Source organism: Sciurus carolinensis, chromosome 11 (assembly GCF_902686445.1).
Source record: "Sciurus carolinensis chromosome 11, mSciCar1.2, whole genome shotgun sequence".
Lineage (NCBI taxonomy): Eukaryota > Metazoa > Chordata > Mammalia > Rodentia > Sciuridae > Sciurus > Sciurus carolinensis.
Genome location: NC_062223.1, coordinates 84,956,094 through 84,975,024, shown reverse-complemented (window position 1 = coordinate 84,975,024; position 18,931 = coordinate 84,956,094). Strand labels below are relative to the sequence as shown.

The 18,931-nt window shown below is 38.8% G+C and overlaps 2 protein-coding genes across 4 annotated transcripts in view; one reads left to right on the top strand and one right to left on the bottom strand.

Annotated features, from left to right (window-relative positions):
- Ddias (DNA damage induced apoptosis suppressor) overlaps positions 1-6,949 on the bottom strand; it is a 52,437-nt gene extending 45,488 nt beyond the window's left edge. For both annotated transcript variants that reach the window (XM_047516432.1, XM_047516431.1), the window contains exon 1: positions 6,842-6,949. The gene's annotated coding sequence lies outside the window, so the exon portion shown is untranslated. The remainder of the gene's footprint in view (positions 1-6,841) is intronic.
- Positions 6,950-7,430: 481 nt separating this feature from the next.
- Prcp (prolylcarboxypeptidase) overlaps positions 7,431-18,931 on the top strand; it is an 85,521-nt gene continuing 74,020 nt past the window's right edge. The window contains exon 1 of one of the 2 annotated variants that reach the window (XM_047515700.1): positions 7,431-7,710. In XM_047515700.1, coding sequence (XP_047371656.1) covers positions 7,663-7,710 — 48 coding nt within the window. In that variant the 5' untranslated portion in view covers positions 7,431-7,662. Of the gene's footprint in view, positions 7,711-8,083; positions 8,323-18,931 lie in introns of those variants that run through there. The other variant, XM_047515699.1, reaches the window with a different exon arrangement.

Here is an 18,931-nt window from a genome sequence, read left to right as displayed (position 1 = left end):
AGAGAAAAAAGGGATCTTAGTCTTAGTAAATAGAAAACAAATTGTTACATGGTCAAAGGAGAGCTCAAAGTGTTTTTTAAAAGTCCTTGTATAAAATACACTGAAGAAGCAAATAATAAAATAGCAAGGTTCTTTTAAAATCCAAATGTTAGTTTGCTTACCAATTTTTTCATGATTAGCTTTTTACAGTATAAAAATGCTCTGAAATAAAGGTCTCTGTACATGTTTGAGATAAAACTATAATAAACTTTTCATTCAACACATGGCAAAAGCTTTCAGTTCTGAAAATGAGTGGAACCGTTTCTGAGACTGGCATCAGCAAATTCTGACAAAGTAGAAATCATCAGTTTAAAAATCAAAATGGAATCCTTCAGGTACAGCTCTTCATAAGGATGATTACAAATAAATGTGGCAACTTTGGAAGGCAGAGGGCACAGGGAATAGGGATTGAATCCAGGAGCTCTTTACCACCAGCTACATCCCTAATCCTTTTTCCTTATTTATTAATTTTTTGAAGACAGGGTCTTGCTAAGTGGCAGAGGGTCTCAATAAGTTGCCAAGGCTGGCCTCAAACTTTACAATTTTCCTGCCTCAAACTCCTGAGTTATGGGGATTACAGATGTGCATCACCAGGTGAAATGTGAGAGAGAGATCTTACACTGATATTAATCCTGTCATCAGTAAAAACAGTATTTTTGTGAAAATAAAGTATTGCCACCCAAAGCAAATAGATGGAAACTTGCAAAAATAAAAACAACAAAAAATCCCACATAAATCGCTGATCTGTTATTAAAAGGAGTTAAAAATCCACCCCCACTTATTGTGATGTCTGATGCGGGTGGCCAAAAAGGAATCAGACCGTGAGCGGCTGAACAAAGCTTTTTTGGGATCAGCACTGGAGAGAGGTTCACCTGCAGCCAGAGTAAAGGGCCGGGAAGTCGGGCACAATTCGGCTGGGCAGTGTTTTTGTAGACTGGGATAGTAGGGGGAAGGCTTGAGGGTTTAGTGTCCTCCTGGGGTTGGTTGGAGGCCCTGCAGGGGCTCGTGTCCTTCTGGGACTGGCTGGGGGCTCCGCTGACTGACGGGCGGTTGCAGATGATATTAGGGTTTATCTGTTGACGTCTGATTGGTTATTCTTTGGCGAGTGGGGTTGCCTGATGCCCTGCCCCTCCTCCAGTCGCCTGAAACCGACCTAACACTTATATATTTGGTATACACAACTAGGATATAAAATTCTACCAAAAGCAGGTAGGTATTCCCTGGGTTTTGTTATTTTCTTAGGTCACATGGTAATTTCTAAGAATAAAGTAGTAATATGTGATATCGATAAAAGGAAATGGAAGAAAAAAAGTCACAAAAATGCCATTATTATTAAAACCTCAGATTCCTTAAAATGCAACAAATGATGGAATATATATCAACAAAGGCATCTTCCTTTTTATCTCCTCCAAAATCCAGACCCAGAGGGTATATCACATAATATCCACCAGTGGGCTATGGCAAATAAAATAGAGCAAATGTCTATTCTGAAAATGTGGCTTAAAAACCTGCTACTTAGAAGGAAGCCTCAAATCTTTACAATAGCTGGTGAGGTTCTGGATCATTCAGCCCTTGCCCAACTCCCTGAGCTCAGTGACTCTGTCACTCTCCTTGTTCATCACTGCATTTCAAGCCATGCTGGCCTGCTTTCTTTTCCTCATATATACCAAACAATTTGCCTTTTAAAGCTTTTATGCTTGTTTTTTTGTCTAGAATGTTTTCCCATGGTACTTAGCATAGCTCCTTTGCTTCAACTTTAATGTGATTCCCTCTGAGAGCCCCACCTTATATCAAGTAGGCACTGCCTCCTTTGCTTTAGATGACATCACCTGCTTTATCCTTCATAGTACCAATCATGTTCTATAATCTTCCTAAATATGCATTTACTTACTTTTGTGCTACCTCCCACTAATCTGAAAGTTTCATAAAGACAGGCACCTAATCTCCCTAATGCCTTTTTTCTTGACTCTCTTCCTTGATATTTATGTGCTAGTAATTTATACTAAAGGGAACACAAAAAAGTCACCTGAGTAGTGTTCCTTGCCTCTTGCCCCAATGGAATGTTTCCTATTTCTTTGCCTTTGCTGTTTTTCATTCTTTTCTCTGCCTAAAATGCTTTTTCATTCTCCTAGTTAATGCTATTTTTTAAGATTCTTCTCAGCGGTTTTCTTCTCCAGGAAGCTTTCCCAAATTAAGTGATTCTACTTTATATATCACTTACCACATCACAGTAAATTGATCTGTTTCATATGTTCTTTTCCAGGACCAGAAGGATCATTTTTTTAAATCTCCAGTACCAAGTTCAAAAACTGTCAATATGAATTTTAGTTATTAACATTCTTTATAATTTTCAGCTTTCCTAGTCCTCAACCATAGTTTTGCCATATGCCATTAATATAAAACACATTTTCCCAAATATTAAAAAATCCTACATATAGTTTTCAAATACCCTATTTGTATGTGGGATATATACAGTAGTTTTACAATATAGTACCTTAGTATGACAGACTTGGGAACAATTTCATATGTGGTATATCCTATAATTTATCTTTTTTCTCAATTTTATTGCGAAGGATAGTGATATAGTATTACATTTCTTTCAGCTCCACCTCAGTCAGCAAATCATATTCCAATTTAGTAAGCTCACTGTATTTATTTATCAGTTATTTGTTATGCAGCTGGTAAACGCCAATTGCTGATAGCATAAGTAGGGACAACAGACAGCTTTCCTAGTTACTAGTTAGTTACAGTCTAGGGCAAGAGACAAACATTAAAAGACAATCGCAAACAAAAAAAATTAACTGCAATTGTGGAAATTATATAAAAGAAATGTATATAGTACTATGAGAAAAATAACAAGGGGATTGATCAAGTTTTTGCTTCAGGGGGATGGGGAGAGAGATTAGGAAAATATAGATCTTTTTAAGAAAAACTACTTTCTCTCATTGTGGAGCTATTAAAGGTACTTTTAATCTCCTTTAAACATTTAAAGTATTTTCTAAATGTATCACTTTTATAATTAGAAAAATCAATATAAAATATTAGGCAGGGAACTATAACATATAAAGAAAACATCAGTTCTTAATCTCTCACACATAAAATTAGAAATAAGGTTAAGAGGGAAAGGGAGAAAAGCACAAGTGTTAGGGCAGATTGATAGGAACTAATTAGGTCTCAGCTGGCCTTTGTTTTGAAGGCCTACATATTCTGCAGGTCATTGTCCAAGAATGAAGACTATGATCTTATTAAAATATGTGGGGACCAGATGGACACATTATGGTGCATTTCTAATGAATACTTATTTTCTCTCTTTTTGGTCAGACTACATAAGGAGGTACAGTAATTCAAAAAATGCCCCACTAATTTATCATGAAAAATTACTGTCACAAGGAAGGGACATATCAAAAGTTTGTATTTTTTCTGAGGAGTATAACTACACTGAGTCCAGTGATAAACTAGGCTGTATTTAACGGAATTAGTTTGATGCCTGATACATCCTTTCACTCTAAAGATGGTGTTTGTCAATGGGACCAGATATATAAACAAATTGATTAAAATTCCTACATTCCATTTTCATGCTAGACAAATAGTTCTCAAAACTCTAGCATGCATCAAATTCATGCTGGACAAAACACATGCTGCTGGGTTCCAACTTGAAGTCTGGGATGAGAGCCAAGAATTCAAATTTTTGACAAGTTCCCACTTAATGGCCACTTAATTGACATGTTTAAAAACCGCTGTCTAGCCATTGAGACTGTCTGAGAGTGAACAACACTTGGGATTAACATGGTAATAGTTATATCCCAAGCCTTGTTATCAATTCAGTTCCCTTCAGTTAATTTTGCAATTCTTTGCCGTGATCCATTATTGTGTGAACTTTCAGTTTAACACCCTCATTACTAAGTTATTAGAATGTACCTTAACTTTTTTTTTTCCTCCTTTGGGCTAAATTAGAAAATCTAAAATAGGTTAGATTAGACAATGTGGAATAATTCTTATTAAGTGTTAGATCCTGGAAGAAAAAGTTCAATTAAGTAATATGAACTGTTATGTAGGGATGGGACTGAAGGTAAAGAAGTGTTAAGATGTGATGAATACTATCTTCAAGTTTATAATCTAGTAGGATTCATAATTTCTTTTGACTGTTTTATAGTCTACATAGTGCTTTTACCTCATCATCTGATCCACTCAGAGAATTTAAATTAAGTGGCTAATTAAAGGTCAAGATGCAGGTGGTTATCAGGTCTGGAACTCAGGCCTTCTGACAATGCACCGGTATTTCTAGTTCACTGTACTGTTTGCTGAAGTATCATACTTAACTATTTGTTTTAAGGCTGTCCCAAAGATAAAATTACCCCTTTAGAAAACTAGTTCCCAGTTCTAATGACACAAGGCAAAGGAGGTATGACTAATTTTTCTTCCCTTCATTTCTCCCCAAACAGTTCACACTGGCAATGGGTGTGGCTCAGTGTAGATCATTTGCCTAGAGTACAAGAAGCCCTGAGTTTGATTCCCAGCACTATAAAAGAAAACAAATCAAACAGAACAAATCAGAAACTGTTCACGCCTTGCAAGAAAACCTATGTCCTATGTCAGCTTGTTGCTCTTAGAATTCCCAAATTACAAGTCAAGAAGCCTCACTATGGGAAGGGTAGCTACTTTGAATATTTTTCTTAACACCATCTAATGGTCTCCTTCAAGGGCACATATTTTGTCTAATTTTTCTAAAAGAAGTGGTAACAACTCTCTAGGAAATACTTTATGAACATTAACATGAACATTCTAGAAAGGGAAGGCAGAGGCAGATAGGAGATCAAAAATAAAATGCACAAAAAGCAAAACCTCCAGTGAAAGGTGAAATATTTTTAAAAACACTAACTAATAAAATCTTAAGGAGTACAACACAGTGTCCATTCATTCCACCATTTAAGGGGGCATTTATGACAGGGATGGAGAGAGGACAGAGTTGGAGACAGAAAACACAGGCTCTTTTGTTCAAGGAATTTATAATCTATTGGCTCAATGAATAACTATCAATGAAATGATATTAAGGTAAAAAATACATGCAAGCTTCAGATTTCCATACTGCAACTGCTTACCTGAGTGCTCACTGTATTTGGATATCTCACAGACATCTCAAGGTTTAACAGGGAACAATCTGAATTTTTAAGTCTCTTCTCAAAACTCTTTCCATGAAATTTTCTCAATCTCAGTAAATGGTACTACTTTCTAACCAGTCAGTAAGGTAGCTAGAAGTCTTTCATTCCTTTTTCCTCATGTGCCACATCACACCATCAGTACTTTTTGAGTCTATTTCCATATTAGAAACCATCATTCATTTCCCTCATATATTCCACCACTGCCATAATCCAAACCGCCATCAACTCCTGCTTATGCTGCTGCATTAGTCGTCTAACTGCATGATCTGCTTTCTACCCATCCTTCCAGACTCACCTCATTCAAGAGGTCCTTCCTGAATAAGTTCCAGTTACACTGATCTTTTCTTAGGTTCCTGAACACAAAAATGACAAGCTCATGTCAACAACCTCAGGCTGTTATGTATCTTATTCATTCTGTTTGTAATCCTCTTCTTCTCTTGCAAGGCTAAATCATTCTCATCTTTAAGGCCTCCACTGAAATATCAACTCCTTGGAAAGGACTTCCTAGATTCTTTTAAAACCCATAGTTCTCCTGTTATTTCCTTTCTTAAGTCCATGGAAAAAAGGTAAATTCCACTGGGAAAGGAATTCATCTGTTCACCATTGTAACCCAATATCTAGCAGTCCTTGGCAGAGGGAGATGGAGATACATAAATCTATCTGCAGAATGAGTAAATAATTACTGGGCACTCTGGGAATTCAGCTTTGCAGGGTTAAGAAAGGCTGTCTGACCACAAAAAAAAAAAAAAAAAAAAAGGCCTTGCCAATCAGAAATAAGGAATGAGTAAGAACAAGCCAGTTGGGGATGGGGTTAGAAGAGGTCTGGAAATAAGAGGGAGGGCTGTGCCGCTGATGAATATATGACACTCTAGGAATAAGGGGTAGCTCAGTGGCAGAGTGCTTGCTTAGGCTGGATGAAGGCCTGGGTTTGATATCCAATACCATTAAAAATAAATATATAAAATCATTTTGTTTGGTTGGTGCCTAGGGCTAGAGTTGAAAGTCACTGGAGTTGAAGGTTCTTGCTATCTTTTTTAAGGAGTTTGGATGTAAACATGCAGGCAAATAGGAGGGGGCTGAAAGGTTTTAAATGGTCAAACTTGCAGCCCTCCTGCTCCTGGTTCTCCTGGCACTAGCGACCTCTGTAGCCCTCCGAGGGGTACAAGTCTGGCAATGTGGAGACTGGATTAGACTGAACGCAGAAGAAATAGCTGGGAGGTTACTGTTACAACTACGTAGCACAGGGGTCGACCCAAACACCAGTGAATGTGGAGAGAAGTACAGAGATTCGAAATATTCACGAGACTGTTATCATTAGCTGGCTGTGAGAGATAGGAAGGAATCTAGAAAGCTTTAAATAGTCTAGCCTTTTTCTCGGTTATTCCCAGTTTGAGCTCACCCCGTGTCTAGCTCGACAACCTAAGTGCTCAACAAACGTTCGCTTAGTGATTCCAACGGCACGGTCTAAAGTAACTAACCCTTTTATTCTCGTATTACCAAAGCTTCCCTTTACAGAGACGACTTCTTAAAAAAAAAAAAAAGTAAAATGCAAGCCTCCAGGTCTCATCGATAATGACTTTAAGGACCTCGTAAGGCGTCTCCCACCTAGTGCTTCCCAAGAACCTCTTTCTCCAGCTCCTCACCTAGATCAAAGGACTGGGAGACAGCTGAGGCGACGCTCAAAGGCCGCAGACCAGGTAGACGCAGCACCTCTCCAAGCACCGTCTAATCGAATCTCCCGCGTCCTCTTCCGCCGGAAGTGACGTTGAGAGGTAGTTCCTTAGAGCCAATCAGAAAAGGTTCCGCAAAGGGTCGCGATTAGCCGCGAAATCCTGCGAGCTTTTGGAAGTGACCATTTTTGTGAAACTGCGGGTAGAGATAGGGTTTGAGGGATGCTTTATCCCGACTGGAAAAATAGTAGTACAGCCTGCAAAGTTAGCTTCCGGGGGCGCTGAGCCAGCTTGGCGAAGGGATGCCGGGAAGGGGTGGGAGTGGGTGGGAGGGGGTGGGAGCGCCCTCGGACTGGGGTCTGGCGGGATGAGGAAGAGGGCAGAGGGAGTGGAAGCCGAGTGGAGGGGTTTGGCGCAGCCGGGAAAACAGGAGAGGGCGCTGTTCCGGAGTATAGCACGATCTGCGGCGGAGGAAGGGAGGCGACTACGGGAGGAGCCGGCGGGAGGCGGAACCCTGGAGTGGGTTTCCAGAGCGCGGGAGAAGAAATAGGGCGCGACTAGCAAGAGACCTGGCTCCGTAAGGGGGTTGTTCGGGCAGGTTAGGGGAGACAAGAACAGAGGGTCTGTTTAGGCTGGCATAATGAAGGCGAGATGCAAGGAGCGCAGTCTTTGGAGGACCGAGCGGTCCGAAGCAGTGCTTCACTTCCTGCTACCCGAGTGACCCAGTTTCTTCATCTATGAGTGGGAATGACAGTCGTACACCATGCAAGATATTGCTGTGGTGGTTGAGTTAGATGTGTGCCATCTCGTCTAGTGATGTACTGGCATACAGCGAGCCTTCAGTAAGTTGTCACGGTGGCTGTCTTAACCATTAAGTGGGATTTGCGGAGGGCAGAGAGTGTTGCAGTGGAACTGAGGTGACCGGGCAGGGTTTGGCGGTGACAGTAAAGGCAGAGGATACAGCGTGACCTGGAGGAGAGTTGGGCTTCGGGGACACTGTAGATAGAGATGGGCTACGGACCCTGGCCTGATAAGGGCCGACTGGTGGTGTGACCGCCGTGAAGGTGGGCTTTAAGGAGGGGATGGCACGAGAGGAAAGTGGGGTGGAGGCGGCGCCCTCGGGGACAAGGGGTGGCGAGGCTGAGGAGCTGGCTGGCTTTGGGTTTCCCGGGGGAGGAGCCGGTCTGCAGCGGGTGGAGCTGCGGGCTGGGGCCGGGCTTAGGCGGCGCGCAGCTGCCCTTTTCTCTCCCGCCTTCACACCCGCGCTGCTGCCGCCAACCTGAGCCATGGGTCGCCCAGCCCTCCTGCTCTTGCTCCTGGCTTTCCTGGCACCCGGGACCTCTCTAGTCCCCCGGCGGGTACTAAGGACCCTCAGCAGTCTGCACTTGCCAACCAGCCCCGCATCCCACTCCTCTGTAGCCACGAATTACTCAGTTTTTTATTTCCAACAGAAGGTAAGGGGGTGGGAGGGGGCGGGGAAGCTTCGAGTTCCCAGGTCCCAACCGCTGGGACCTGTAGGGACCGGGCATTGGAGCTCACTCTGACTTCAGACTCCCTGATGCCTGGGACTGGCCAGTTCTTTGGTTTACACACTCCAGAGTGTAGCTTTAAGTCCTCAAATTTAAAATTTCTCCTCTCATTACCAATAATTTAATACCATTCCTGGCATCCTTTTTTTCTCTCCTTAAACAACGGAAATTTATTCTCTCAGAGTTCTCGAGTCCCAGAGCACCATCCTTTTGATTCAGTCTCTGCAATTGGCCCCGGCAGTCACTGAAATTCTCCCAGCTCTCAGAGAGTGCCTCAATCTAAACTCCTTTGACCTTTAAATTCAAATTATTGAATGCCAACCCTGGTCCCTAGGCTTTGGTGACAGTCGTCTTTTGCCCCAAGGCAGTCACTAAATACAAATTCTAATGTCTTTACCTATTAGACAATATAGAATATTAATTCAGTCTAAAATGACAACTTGTCATTTCAGGATCAGCTCAAAAATGATTTTGTGGGCCTGTAAGAATTTTTGACTGTCCCTGTTCCCTATAAGACTGAACATATGGCCTGTGCCTGTAAAAGAAGTTATAGACATATAGCAGAATTTGAGGTGGGTGTTGGGGTCACTGTCTCTGAACCATGACTTGAGTTTAGAGTTCTAAGACAGGATTTATGGGTGTTTTTGTGCTTGGCTACAGCTTTAGGCCTTACCCCACAAGTCTGGATGGAGAAGTACATCCTATGTGAAATGACAGAGATTTCTAATGATTTTACATTTCTGGGAGCCTAAAGAGAGGGAATAGAAGGAGTGCAAGGGTCTGATCTTGGTATTAGGAGTGAGACGAGGATTCTACCTTGCTAGCTCTGTGATCTTGTGCAGGTTACAGTTTGTCTCTGAACTTATTTTCTTGATTTCCTGGGTTGTGGTAATGATTAAATGGGAGCAGATGACATATCCCTAGCAGAGTAACTGAAGTAGGCACTTAATAGATGTGTGGTTACTAACCTATCTGAGTCGAATAGGAGTTTGAGATAAAGGAATGGCCTGAATTTGTAGAATAAATTATAAGCAACAATTTTTAACACAGAAAGTTGAATTTGGGTTTATGAAGAGAAAGTTTTAATTTTAGTAGCGATATCAGGAAACAAAAGTCTTTCTTGGATAACTCCTTTAACTCTCTGACATAGCTTCCTCATTTGCAAATTGACAAGGACTAATGTGTCTTATACTTTACTGAGGAAAATTAAGGGCTCTTTAGGGGAACTAGCTCAGAGGGAAGCTAGTTGGGTGAAGGATGAAGTGGAGACCATGTTAGGTGCACCCTCTTTCCTGACCTCTTTCATCTTGAACCCTCTGCTTTATCTGTTTCATGAACTGGGATTTTCTATACAACTATATGCTGAGTCCTAGTGCTAAGGTAGAGTTGGAGGAGGAACTACTGGAATAGAAGATCTATAAAATACTTTTGGGAATGATGAAAAGGAACAGTCAGCAGAAAAGGGGGGATGAAAGTAGGAAATGAATGATCTGTTCTCAATTTTATGTTCTTTTGTTGTAGTTTCCTTTGTTGGCCCCTTCAGTCTTTACAGATATCATTTAAGGCTGATTATTTTTCCATCTTTGGTGATTTACAAAATCTGTTTGGCTTTACTCAACCAACCTTTCTTAAATTTTTTTTTTTTTTCTGAATACTTCCAAAGTTTTTTGTTTTGTTTTGTTTTGGTGGGGGGCAGAGGTACCAGGGATTGAACTCAGGGGTACTGGACCACTGAGCCCTATTTTGTATTTTATTTAGAAATAGGTTTCACTCAGTTGCTTAGCGCCTCGCTTTTACTGAGGCTGACTTTGAACTCACATTCCTCCTGCCTTAACCTAAGCCTCTGGGATTACAGGCATGTGCTACCTTGCCCACTTCCAAAGTTTTTTTGTTCACCTGTACTCACAGATGTATACAAGATACAGCCTTAGAAGAAAAATTGCCACCAAAGCTTACTGTTTTCATCTAAAATAACTTGCTGCCTTTTTGCCTGTCTTTTCCTTCCATGGTGTTTTCTCAACTCAGTGGATCAGTACTCACTGATGAAGACAGTTTTGCTGGTTACATAGATCTTGGTCTAAAGTAGAACTCCAGACACAAGCTGGTCTTTTAACTCTTCAGTATCACACTGCCGGGAAACTTGTGAGCAACCAAGTCTTGAAGTTGTTGTATTTCATCATGACCCCCAGAGTCTTCACGCATGATAATCTTTTTTTTTTTTTTTTTTGGGTGCTGGGGATCGAACCCAGGGCCTTGTGCTAACTAGGCAAGCACTCTACCGACTGAGCTATCTCCCCAGCCCCTCATAATAATCTTTATGGAATCTTCATTTGGCTCAACATCCCACATTTTGAGCACCTGGCCATCGATTCATGTCACTCACTAGTTAGAAACCAGCTCAGGACTCTTTACTCAGTCAACCTTTGCCCACTAGTTTATTTTTAATTAATACATTAGGGCACATACTCACATATGTATTTATTACCATAATAATAATTTTCCTTATGTCAACTCCAATTGAGCAATTTTTTGAGAAAAATTTTCCATATGTATTTATTGCATAATTGTAGTTATTAGTCGTTGTCAATTTCAGGATCATAGATTTTTATTTGGGACTGTGTAAACTCAACTTCAGTTTTTTTTTTTTTTTTAGTAGAGCACATGAAATACTTTTATGCCTTTCAATAATAAATGTATAATCCTCAGTTTTTATTTAGGGTTTAATTTTTTCAACTTTATAATGTTTCCTTTTTCTATAATTATCTAGGCGACCAGGCTAGTCCCAGAAGTCCTTATATGCACATAAAGGTTGTGGTTTTATGGAGAGGTCTCTCTAAAAAGGCTTAGCCAATGGCTTTGTCCCTCTCCTGCTTAGAAATCCTTCATATCTTTGATTGCTTACAGGGTAAAGGCCAAATTCCTTGGTATAAATTCCATTGTTTCTCACCACATAACCTCATCTGGCTTTTCCAGCTTTATATCCTGCTGTAGTCTCCTGCCTCCACTCTCAAACACATCTACTCTTTCAGTAACATAGAGTATAGACTCCAGTGAATTTTACTCTTTAGAAATTCTGTCTGGAATGCCATACTTCTTTCCACTAGTTAAACTTATCCTTTTATCCCAAAGTGTTACCTTTTCTGTCAAACCTTGACTTCTTTAGGGCAATTGAGTTCATCTTGTTTTAATCCTGTACACTTATTATTTTATACATGTTCTAGCTAGATGGTACTTTGCAGGACCTACAAGAGCCTATAACAAGTATAAGGGTTTTCTGTTTCTGGTTTAGAAGGAGGGTTTGGGGAAGGGGCAGGGATACCATATTTAGATGCCATGTTTAGCCACAAAGGTGTAAGAAGAATCCTTTAAACAACCCAAGCAGCAGGCCAAGGAGATAGGTGAGAAGGCTTTCAAGCAGAAATAAAAACAGGAGACGAAGAAATTTGAGAAGATAAAAACCTTTGGAAGCTGGGGTGTGCAGTGGGGAGGGAATCTGACCATAGGTGGAATCAGTAAACCTAGCAAGATCACCATGACACTGGAATCCATTCCTAAACATCTGAATTCTTTGTTTGCTACAGCATCATTTTGCCACCTATGGCTAAAATGAAGTATTTTTTTGGAGTTTTGTTGTACATTTAAGAGTAAACTTTTGTGTTGAAAGTGGTACATGCCTGTAATCCCAGTGAGTCGAGGATTACAGGAGACTGAGGCAGGAGGTGCAAATTTGAGGCCAACCTGGGCAACTTAGACCCTGTCTCAAAATAAAAATAAAAAGATCTGGCGATATAGCTCAGTGGTAGAGCACCCCTGAGTTCAGTTTCCAGTACTGAAAAACAAAACAAAAAAAACCTTTTGATTAAAAAAGTACATATATATTTATACAGCACAAAATAATTAACATAGTTAATTATTAATTACTAAATTACATAGTAATAAGGTAGTAAATGACTGACTAAAGAGCATAAACAAATGTATAGCACAAATAATTTTTATTACTTACTCTTCTGTTTTTTGCCAATTATTTTTCCTTCTTTTCCAAAGTCTTCAAATGTTGATTTAGTAAGAATATTTAATTTCTTTTACCTGAAATAACTGAATCAGGAGATCAGAGGAAGGAAGTGCCCACATCACTTGGATACACAGTGGCTCTGGGTATGTGTGTAATGCCAGTGACATGAAGGACTCTGGGATTCTTGACCTGTGATTACAATTTTTACCACTTATTGATTTCCCCTCCCACCCAACCCCCTCAGGCTAGCATGTAAGTTCTGAGGTCATTTCACTGTGTAATGTAGTGGGGAGGAAGAATGGTTCTGTCAGGCTGTCTTTTTCCTCATTTGCAAAATAGGGAACAAAATTTACTGTACTAGTTGGGGTTTTTTAGAATCTGTGTGTGTCTGTGTGTCTCAGAAAGAGAGAAAGACAGAGATATTGATCTTGAGAGACTTCTACTAAGGAATTGGCTCATGCAATTGTGGAGGGTGAGTAAATCCAAAATCTGCTGGGCAGGCTGGTGGGTTGTCAGGCTGGTGACCCAGGGAAGAGTTTTAGTTTGAATTCACAGGTAGCCTGTTGACAGAAGCAAAAATTCGTTCTTGCTGAGGAAATGTCTATCTTTTTCCATTAGGCCTTAAACTGATTAAGGCTACCCAAGTTGGGGAGGGTAATCAGCTTGAATAATTCGAATATTAATCTTATCCATAAAAACACCTCCACAGAAACATCCAGAACAATCTTTGCTCACATATCTGAGCACTGTGGCATGGCCAAGCTGACATACAAAATTAACCAATCACATCTACTAAAGTTGTTGTCAGGGCTAAATGTGGTAAAATATGAAAGGTACATGCATAATGCTAGGAACATAGTTTAAGGAACTCTTCTTAGTTTTATACATTTTAGACTGATCCAAAAGCAAGACCACTGTAGTAATGCTTCATCTTGAAACTGGTGGTCAGCCAGTGGTACCCATCCATTCCTATTTAATTAGTGATCATGGTCTCTTAGAATTCTGTTTTGGCCCAGCATTAAACCCATGGCCACTAACTCTTGCAGGGTCTTCCATAGCTCATTTCTTAGGCGTTGGTGAAGTGATCATATCAGTGGGCTAAACTTTTGATTTATGCACATCCCTTGTAGTTTTGCTTTCAGTTCCTGTTCTAGGTTCTGCTTTCCCACTGTTGCCATAGTGGCCCCAATGTCTAGTAAAATGTAGCTGTATTGGGTCCTTGGAAAGACATCAATACTGATCTTTTTCCTTATCCTCACTATCTCTTTATTTTTTCTTCTTCTGTGCTAGTTAGCTTTCTGTCACTGACAGAATATCTGAGATGAATAATTTAGAGGAGGAAAGATTAATTTTGGCTCATGGTTTCAGAGGTTTTAATTCATGGTTGTCTGGCTCCACTGCTTTTGGACAAGTCAAAATATCATGGTGGAGCAAAGCTGCTCACCTCACAGTAGCTGAGAAACAGGACTGGGGAGGACCCAGGTACCAATATACCCTTCAAGGACATGCCCCCAGTGACATTCTTCCTCCAACTAATGCCCCCTTCTAAAGTTTCCATCAGCTTCCAATAGTGCCATCAGCTAGAGACCAAGTCTTCAGCACACAAGCCTTTAGGGGACATTCTAGATCCAAACTATACATCCCTTCATTTTTGGCTTCTGATGACCTTTCTCTGAAGCCTGAAGTATACTATCACAAATATTGGGTGAATTCTGAATTGATTTCTGTGTTTGGTGATACTGAATCATTTTTGGAAGGGTCTTAGAGATTGTGTAAACTACCTCTTAAATATGATGAATTGATCTTGATCTAAATTTTGGAGGGTGAGGAACTTGATAAAATTTGAATATGGTAGTAGTTAAGAGTACTGCCTTTAGAGATCTCGAACAGGTTTGAGAATGAGTTGTTTTTGCCACTTCCTCAGTGAACTTGATGTTTCTCTGAGGCAGCCTGTATTTTCATAATCAGCAAAATGGGCATAATTATACTGCTATCTCACAGGTATGTTGTGAAATGAGGTAGTATGTTTAAAGTGCTTATTTAGTACAGTGCATATCACTTAGTAAACAATAGAGTGTTTATTTTTTATCTTGCAGTTTCTTAATGCTTTAATTTAACCCCTCTTCACTCAAAATATTTAAATCATTTCTTATAGCTAAATAAAAATGATACATATAAAAATTAATAAATAATAAAAATGTTAATATAAATATTATACTCTGGAAAATATGAAAATCTGTGAGAACTACTCTTTTACATAAATACTACATACATGACTTTATCAGTGGGATGTAATTTAAAAGACTAATGGCACAGGTATTAGCATTTTCCTTGCTTGAAATAGTTTTCCGTCATATACACTCTGACATGTAAAAAGAAACATATTAAACTATATGTGTTACTTTTATGCTATTTGAGTTCTGGTAAAGTATGAAGGGAAAATATGGCAATGAATATCTTTTTTGGTTTTTGGAACATTGTTCTCTTCTTGATAACAATTATAAATCTGATACCATCTTTCTGATAGCCAAATTTTTAATGTTTATCAGCTAGTGCTAAGATATAATTTCAGTAAAAATTAAGTTTAAACCCACTCCTCGGCCTATACCCAAAGGACTTAAAATCAGCATACAACAGAGATACAGCCACATCAATGTTCATAGCTGCTCAATTCACAATAGCCAGACTGTGGAACCAACCTAGATGCCCTTCAATTGATGAATGGATATAGAAACTGTGGTATATATATATATACAATGGAATATTACTGAGCTATAAAGAATAATAAAATTATGGCATTTGCAGGCAAATGGATGGAATTGGAGAATATCATGTTAAGTGAGATAAACCAGTCTCAAAAATCCAAAAGACGAATGATCTCACTGATAAGCGGATGATGACACATAATGGGGGGTGGGAGGGGGGCAAGAATGGAGGAAGGAGGGACTGTATAGAGGGAAAAGAGAGGTGGGAGGGGTGGGGGGAAGGAAAAAAATAACAGAATGAATCAAACATCATTACCCTATGTAAATGTATGATTATGCAAATGGTATGCTGTTACTCCATGTACAAACAGAAACAACATGTATCCCAATTGTTTACAATAAAAATAAATTTAAAAAAATTAAGTTTAAGTTTTTCACAATCTTGTTTTTATTTTCTGTCAGCGTATGCTGGGACTTCATGCTTTAGAAGATTTAGATACTTAAAACATTTTTTGTTTTTGTTCTAGTATCAGCCCTGCCACTAGCTCATGTCATGACTATGGGCAAGTTGTTTAGCTCTTTAGATTTTATTGTACTAATTTGTAAGATAAGAGGATTGGATCTGATGATTTCTGATGCACCTATATTTCTGTTCACCAAGTGCCTCCTATAGGTACTGCATTAGGATCAGTGGAGATGTGGGCACAAGTTCTGGATTTTGCCCTAACACTAATAACTCTTGGTGAATTGAACCTAAACAATTTTCCCATCTCAGCTAAGATATAGATGTGTCAAAAAGTGTTTTTAAATTAAAAATTAATCACCTCTACTATGGGTACAATATCTATGACAGCATTTTGTGCGTGTGTGTGTGTGTGATTTTAAAGTTTCCTTGGTTGCAGGTGGAATGGAGAAGAAAGGAGAATCCTGCAATTCTAAGACCTTAATGATATTTCCTATTTGTCTTCATTCCTAGTGCCTTACATGATAGTTCTTTGTTTTATAATTTTTAGATGTGCATTATAATTATACATAATAGTGGGCATAGTAGTCCTTTTTTTTAAATCAGGGATTGAACCCAGGGGTGCTTAACCACTGAACCACATCCTCAGCCCTTTTTATTTTTTATTTTGAGTAGGGCTTCAGTAAATTGCTAAGACTGGCTTTGAATCAATCTTCTTGCCTCAGCCTTCCAAGCTCCTGGGGTTATAGGTGTGCTCACCATACCCAGGGGTAGATCATTATAAGGGAATTTTGAATTTCAGAAAGTGACCATAGATTAAAAGAGAGTAGGAGGTAGAAGAGTAAAAGGAGACATGTAAGCACTCAGGTGTGTAATAATTAGTAATGATGATCTGCTACTACTTATGGTAATGTACGAGAACTTCATATGCCCTAGGTCCCGTGCTACATACTTAATTAACATTTGCTTATTTAATCTCTATAACTGCCCTATGAGGTAGATGCTATTATTGTCTCACTTTATAGACTAGGAAACAGTGTTACAGAGAAATTACATCCTCAAGCAGTATTGCTTAAATGTACCATTTTGTTTTTCCGGAAATAAATGAAAGAGTTTCTACTTTTAAAATGAATGTCATTACCTTGTTTTGTTTTACTGGTCAGTATAGGCTAGTTATGCTCGTTTTACAAAACTCCAGACTTAACCCAAGAAAAATATAAGATTTCCTGTATTTCCAGTGGAATGAGCAAGGAACTTTATTCATTCACTCAGAGATTGAGTAGTTGATGAAAGCCTTATCTCAGTATGTGCTTTCATGATAACCATAGCAGTGGATAATAAACATGGTAGATCTAATGTAAGTGTTCTAACCTGTAAATGATATATATCATTTCCTCTCAGAATCCCTTGGTCAGCATTGGTTTAATGCACCTAAGTACAGAGTAGGGGAGAAAAAGTATTGGCTTTAAGTGCCTAGAAGGAAAGACAGCACTGACTATGATGACGGCCATACTCAGTCACTTAATCACCACCCACCTTCCACCTCAGTACTTATCTAATACCATTTATGTCAGGCACTGGGCTAAATCCTGGGAACATAGAGATTATGTTCAGAAGGACCTTAAATTATACTTGTTGACCATTTCAATAGTACATACTCACACTTATCTCTGAAAAACCTGGAAAAACACTGAAACTTTTGTTATTTCTTAGTATTCATATGACTACAACCCAAATTACTTCAAAAATATTCCTGAAGTGAGGCAATCTATTTAGTATTTTCTTATTAAGCTTGTCATTGTCATAATGGTTTCCCGTCTGATACATACATGTATACACACACACATGATAAAAAGGAATTTATTCATTCAATAATTAAAAATAATTGATTTGCCTTTTTGTAATGAAAGAATTGATTTAGAGATTTATATAAAAATCTTAAGTATGCTTTGTTAAGTGTTGGGAAATTGTCCATTGAGAAGGAATATTCTTCATTGGTATATTTTATTATGTATTTAGAAAATATGTATGTGATTGGAGAATATAAAAATCTTTTTTTCATTTTTATTCACAATTTAAAAATCCTAGTTATTAAGCTGGGCATGGTGGCATGAGCCTGTAATCCCAGCACTCAGGAGGCTGAGATGGGAGAATAACTTGATCCCATGTCTTTGAGACCAACTTGATCTACATAGCAAGACCTGTCTTTTTTTTTTCTTTTTTTAAGTGGTAATAGAAAAAAACTAGTTAAGCTGGGCATAGTATTACTGCCTGTAATCCCAGCTACTTAGGAGGCTAAGGCAGGACAATTTAAATTCAAGACCAGTTTGGGCAGTTTAGTGAGACCTTGTCTCAAAATGAAAAAATAATGAGGGATGGGAATGTAACTCAATGATAGAGTGCCCCTAGGTTCATTTTTTTTTTTAATTCCCACGTGTTTGTTTTAGTTTCTGTTTTTATTTTTGTTTTACTAACAATTAGTGAATGAATGTTTATTGATTATGTACTCTGGATCAAGTATTTTACTAAACTTTTGCATTTCTGTTTTTAGTTATTACAACCACCTTTTGAAATAAATTATTAAAAGTGATATAACTAAAAAAATGATATAACTGAGGTTCATGGAGGTTTTTAAGGGGCAGTATTGTCACACTTTAATCTGTTGCTTCTGAGATCCATGATTTTTCATTGACATCACAATACCTGTTTGTTCTAGGAAGTAGTAGCAAAATTCATATCTCTATTTCTCTTCCGCATTGTCTTTACAACAATCTTGTAGGATAGATATCATAATTTTTAGAGGTGAAACTACTAAAATTCAGAAAGGTCAAAAGGAGAAAACATCTAAGAATACTATTTGTAAAATCTCCTGGTTTTTCAATCCAAAATTTAATTCATGGTTTATCTATAAAGTGAGATATTACTGGCCCTTAAAATTATTGTCTTTAAGTATGTTTGATAATGTAGGAAATTTTTCATTCATTAATGATAAGCAAAAAAAAAATAGAAATCTGAATGTACAATATTGTGGTATTATTTCATTTTTGGTTGCTATAACAAAATACCTGAGGCTAAGTGTTTGATCAGAGAAGAGGTTTATTTTTCTCACAGCAGTGAAGGATGAAAGTTCAAGCAGCATGGTGCTGGCTCTAGCAAGGTTACCCCTGACTAAATCACATCACTGGAGGAGCATGTGTGAGAGGGAGAGATCCCATGGTGAAACAGGAAGCAGAGAGCACGGAGCGGCCAATCTTTCTCTTCTGTAACAGCCCACTGTCATGAAAACCCACTCCAGGACTTTTTATTCCATGAATTAATCCCTTCTGGGGCAGTGCCCCCAGATAACCGAATTGG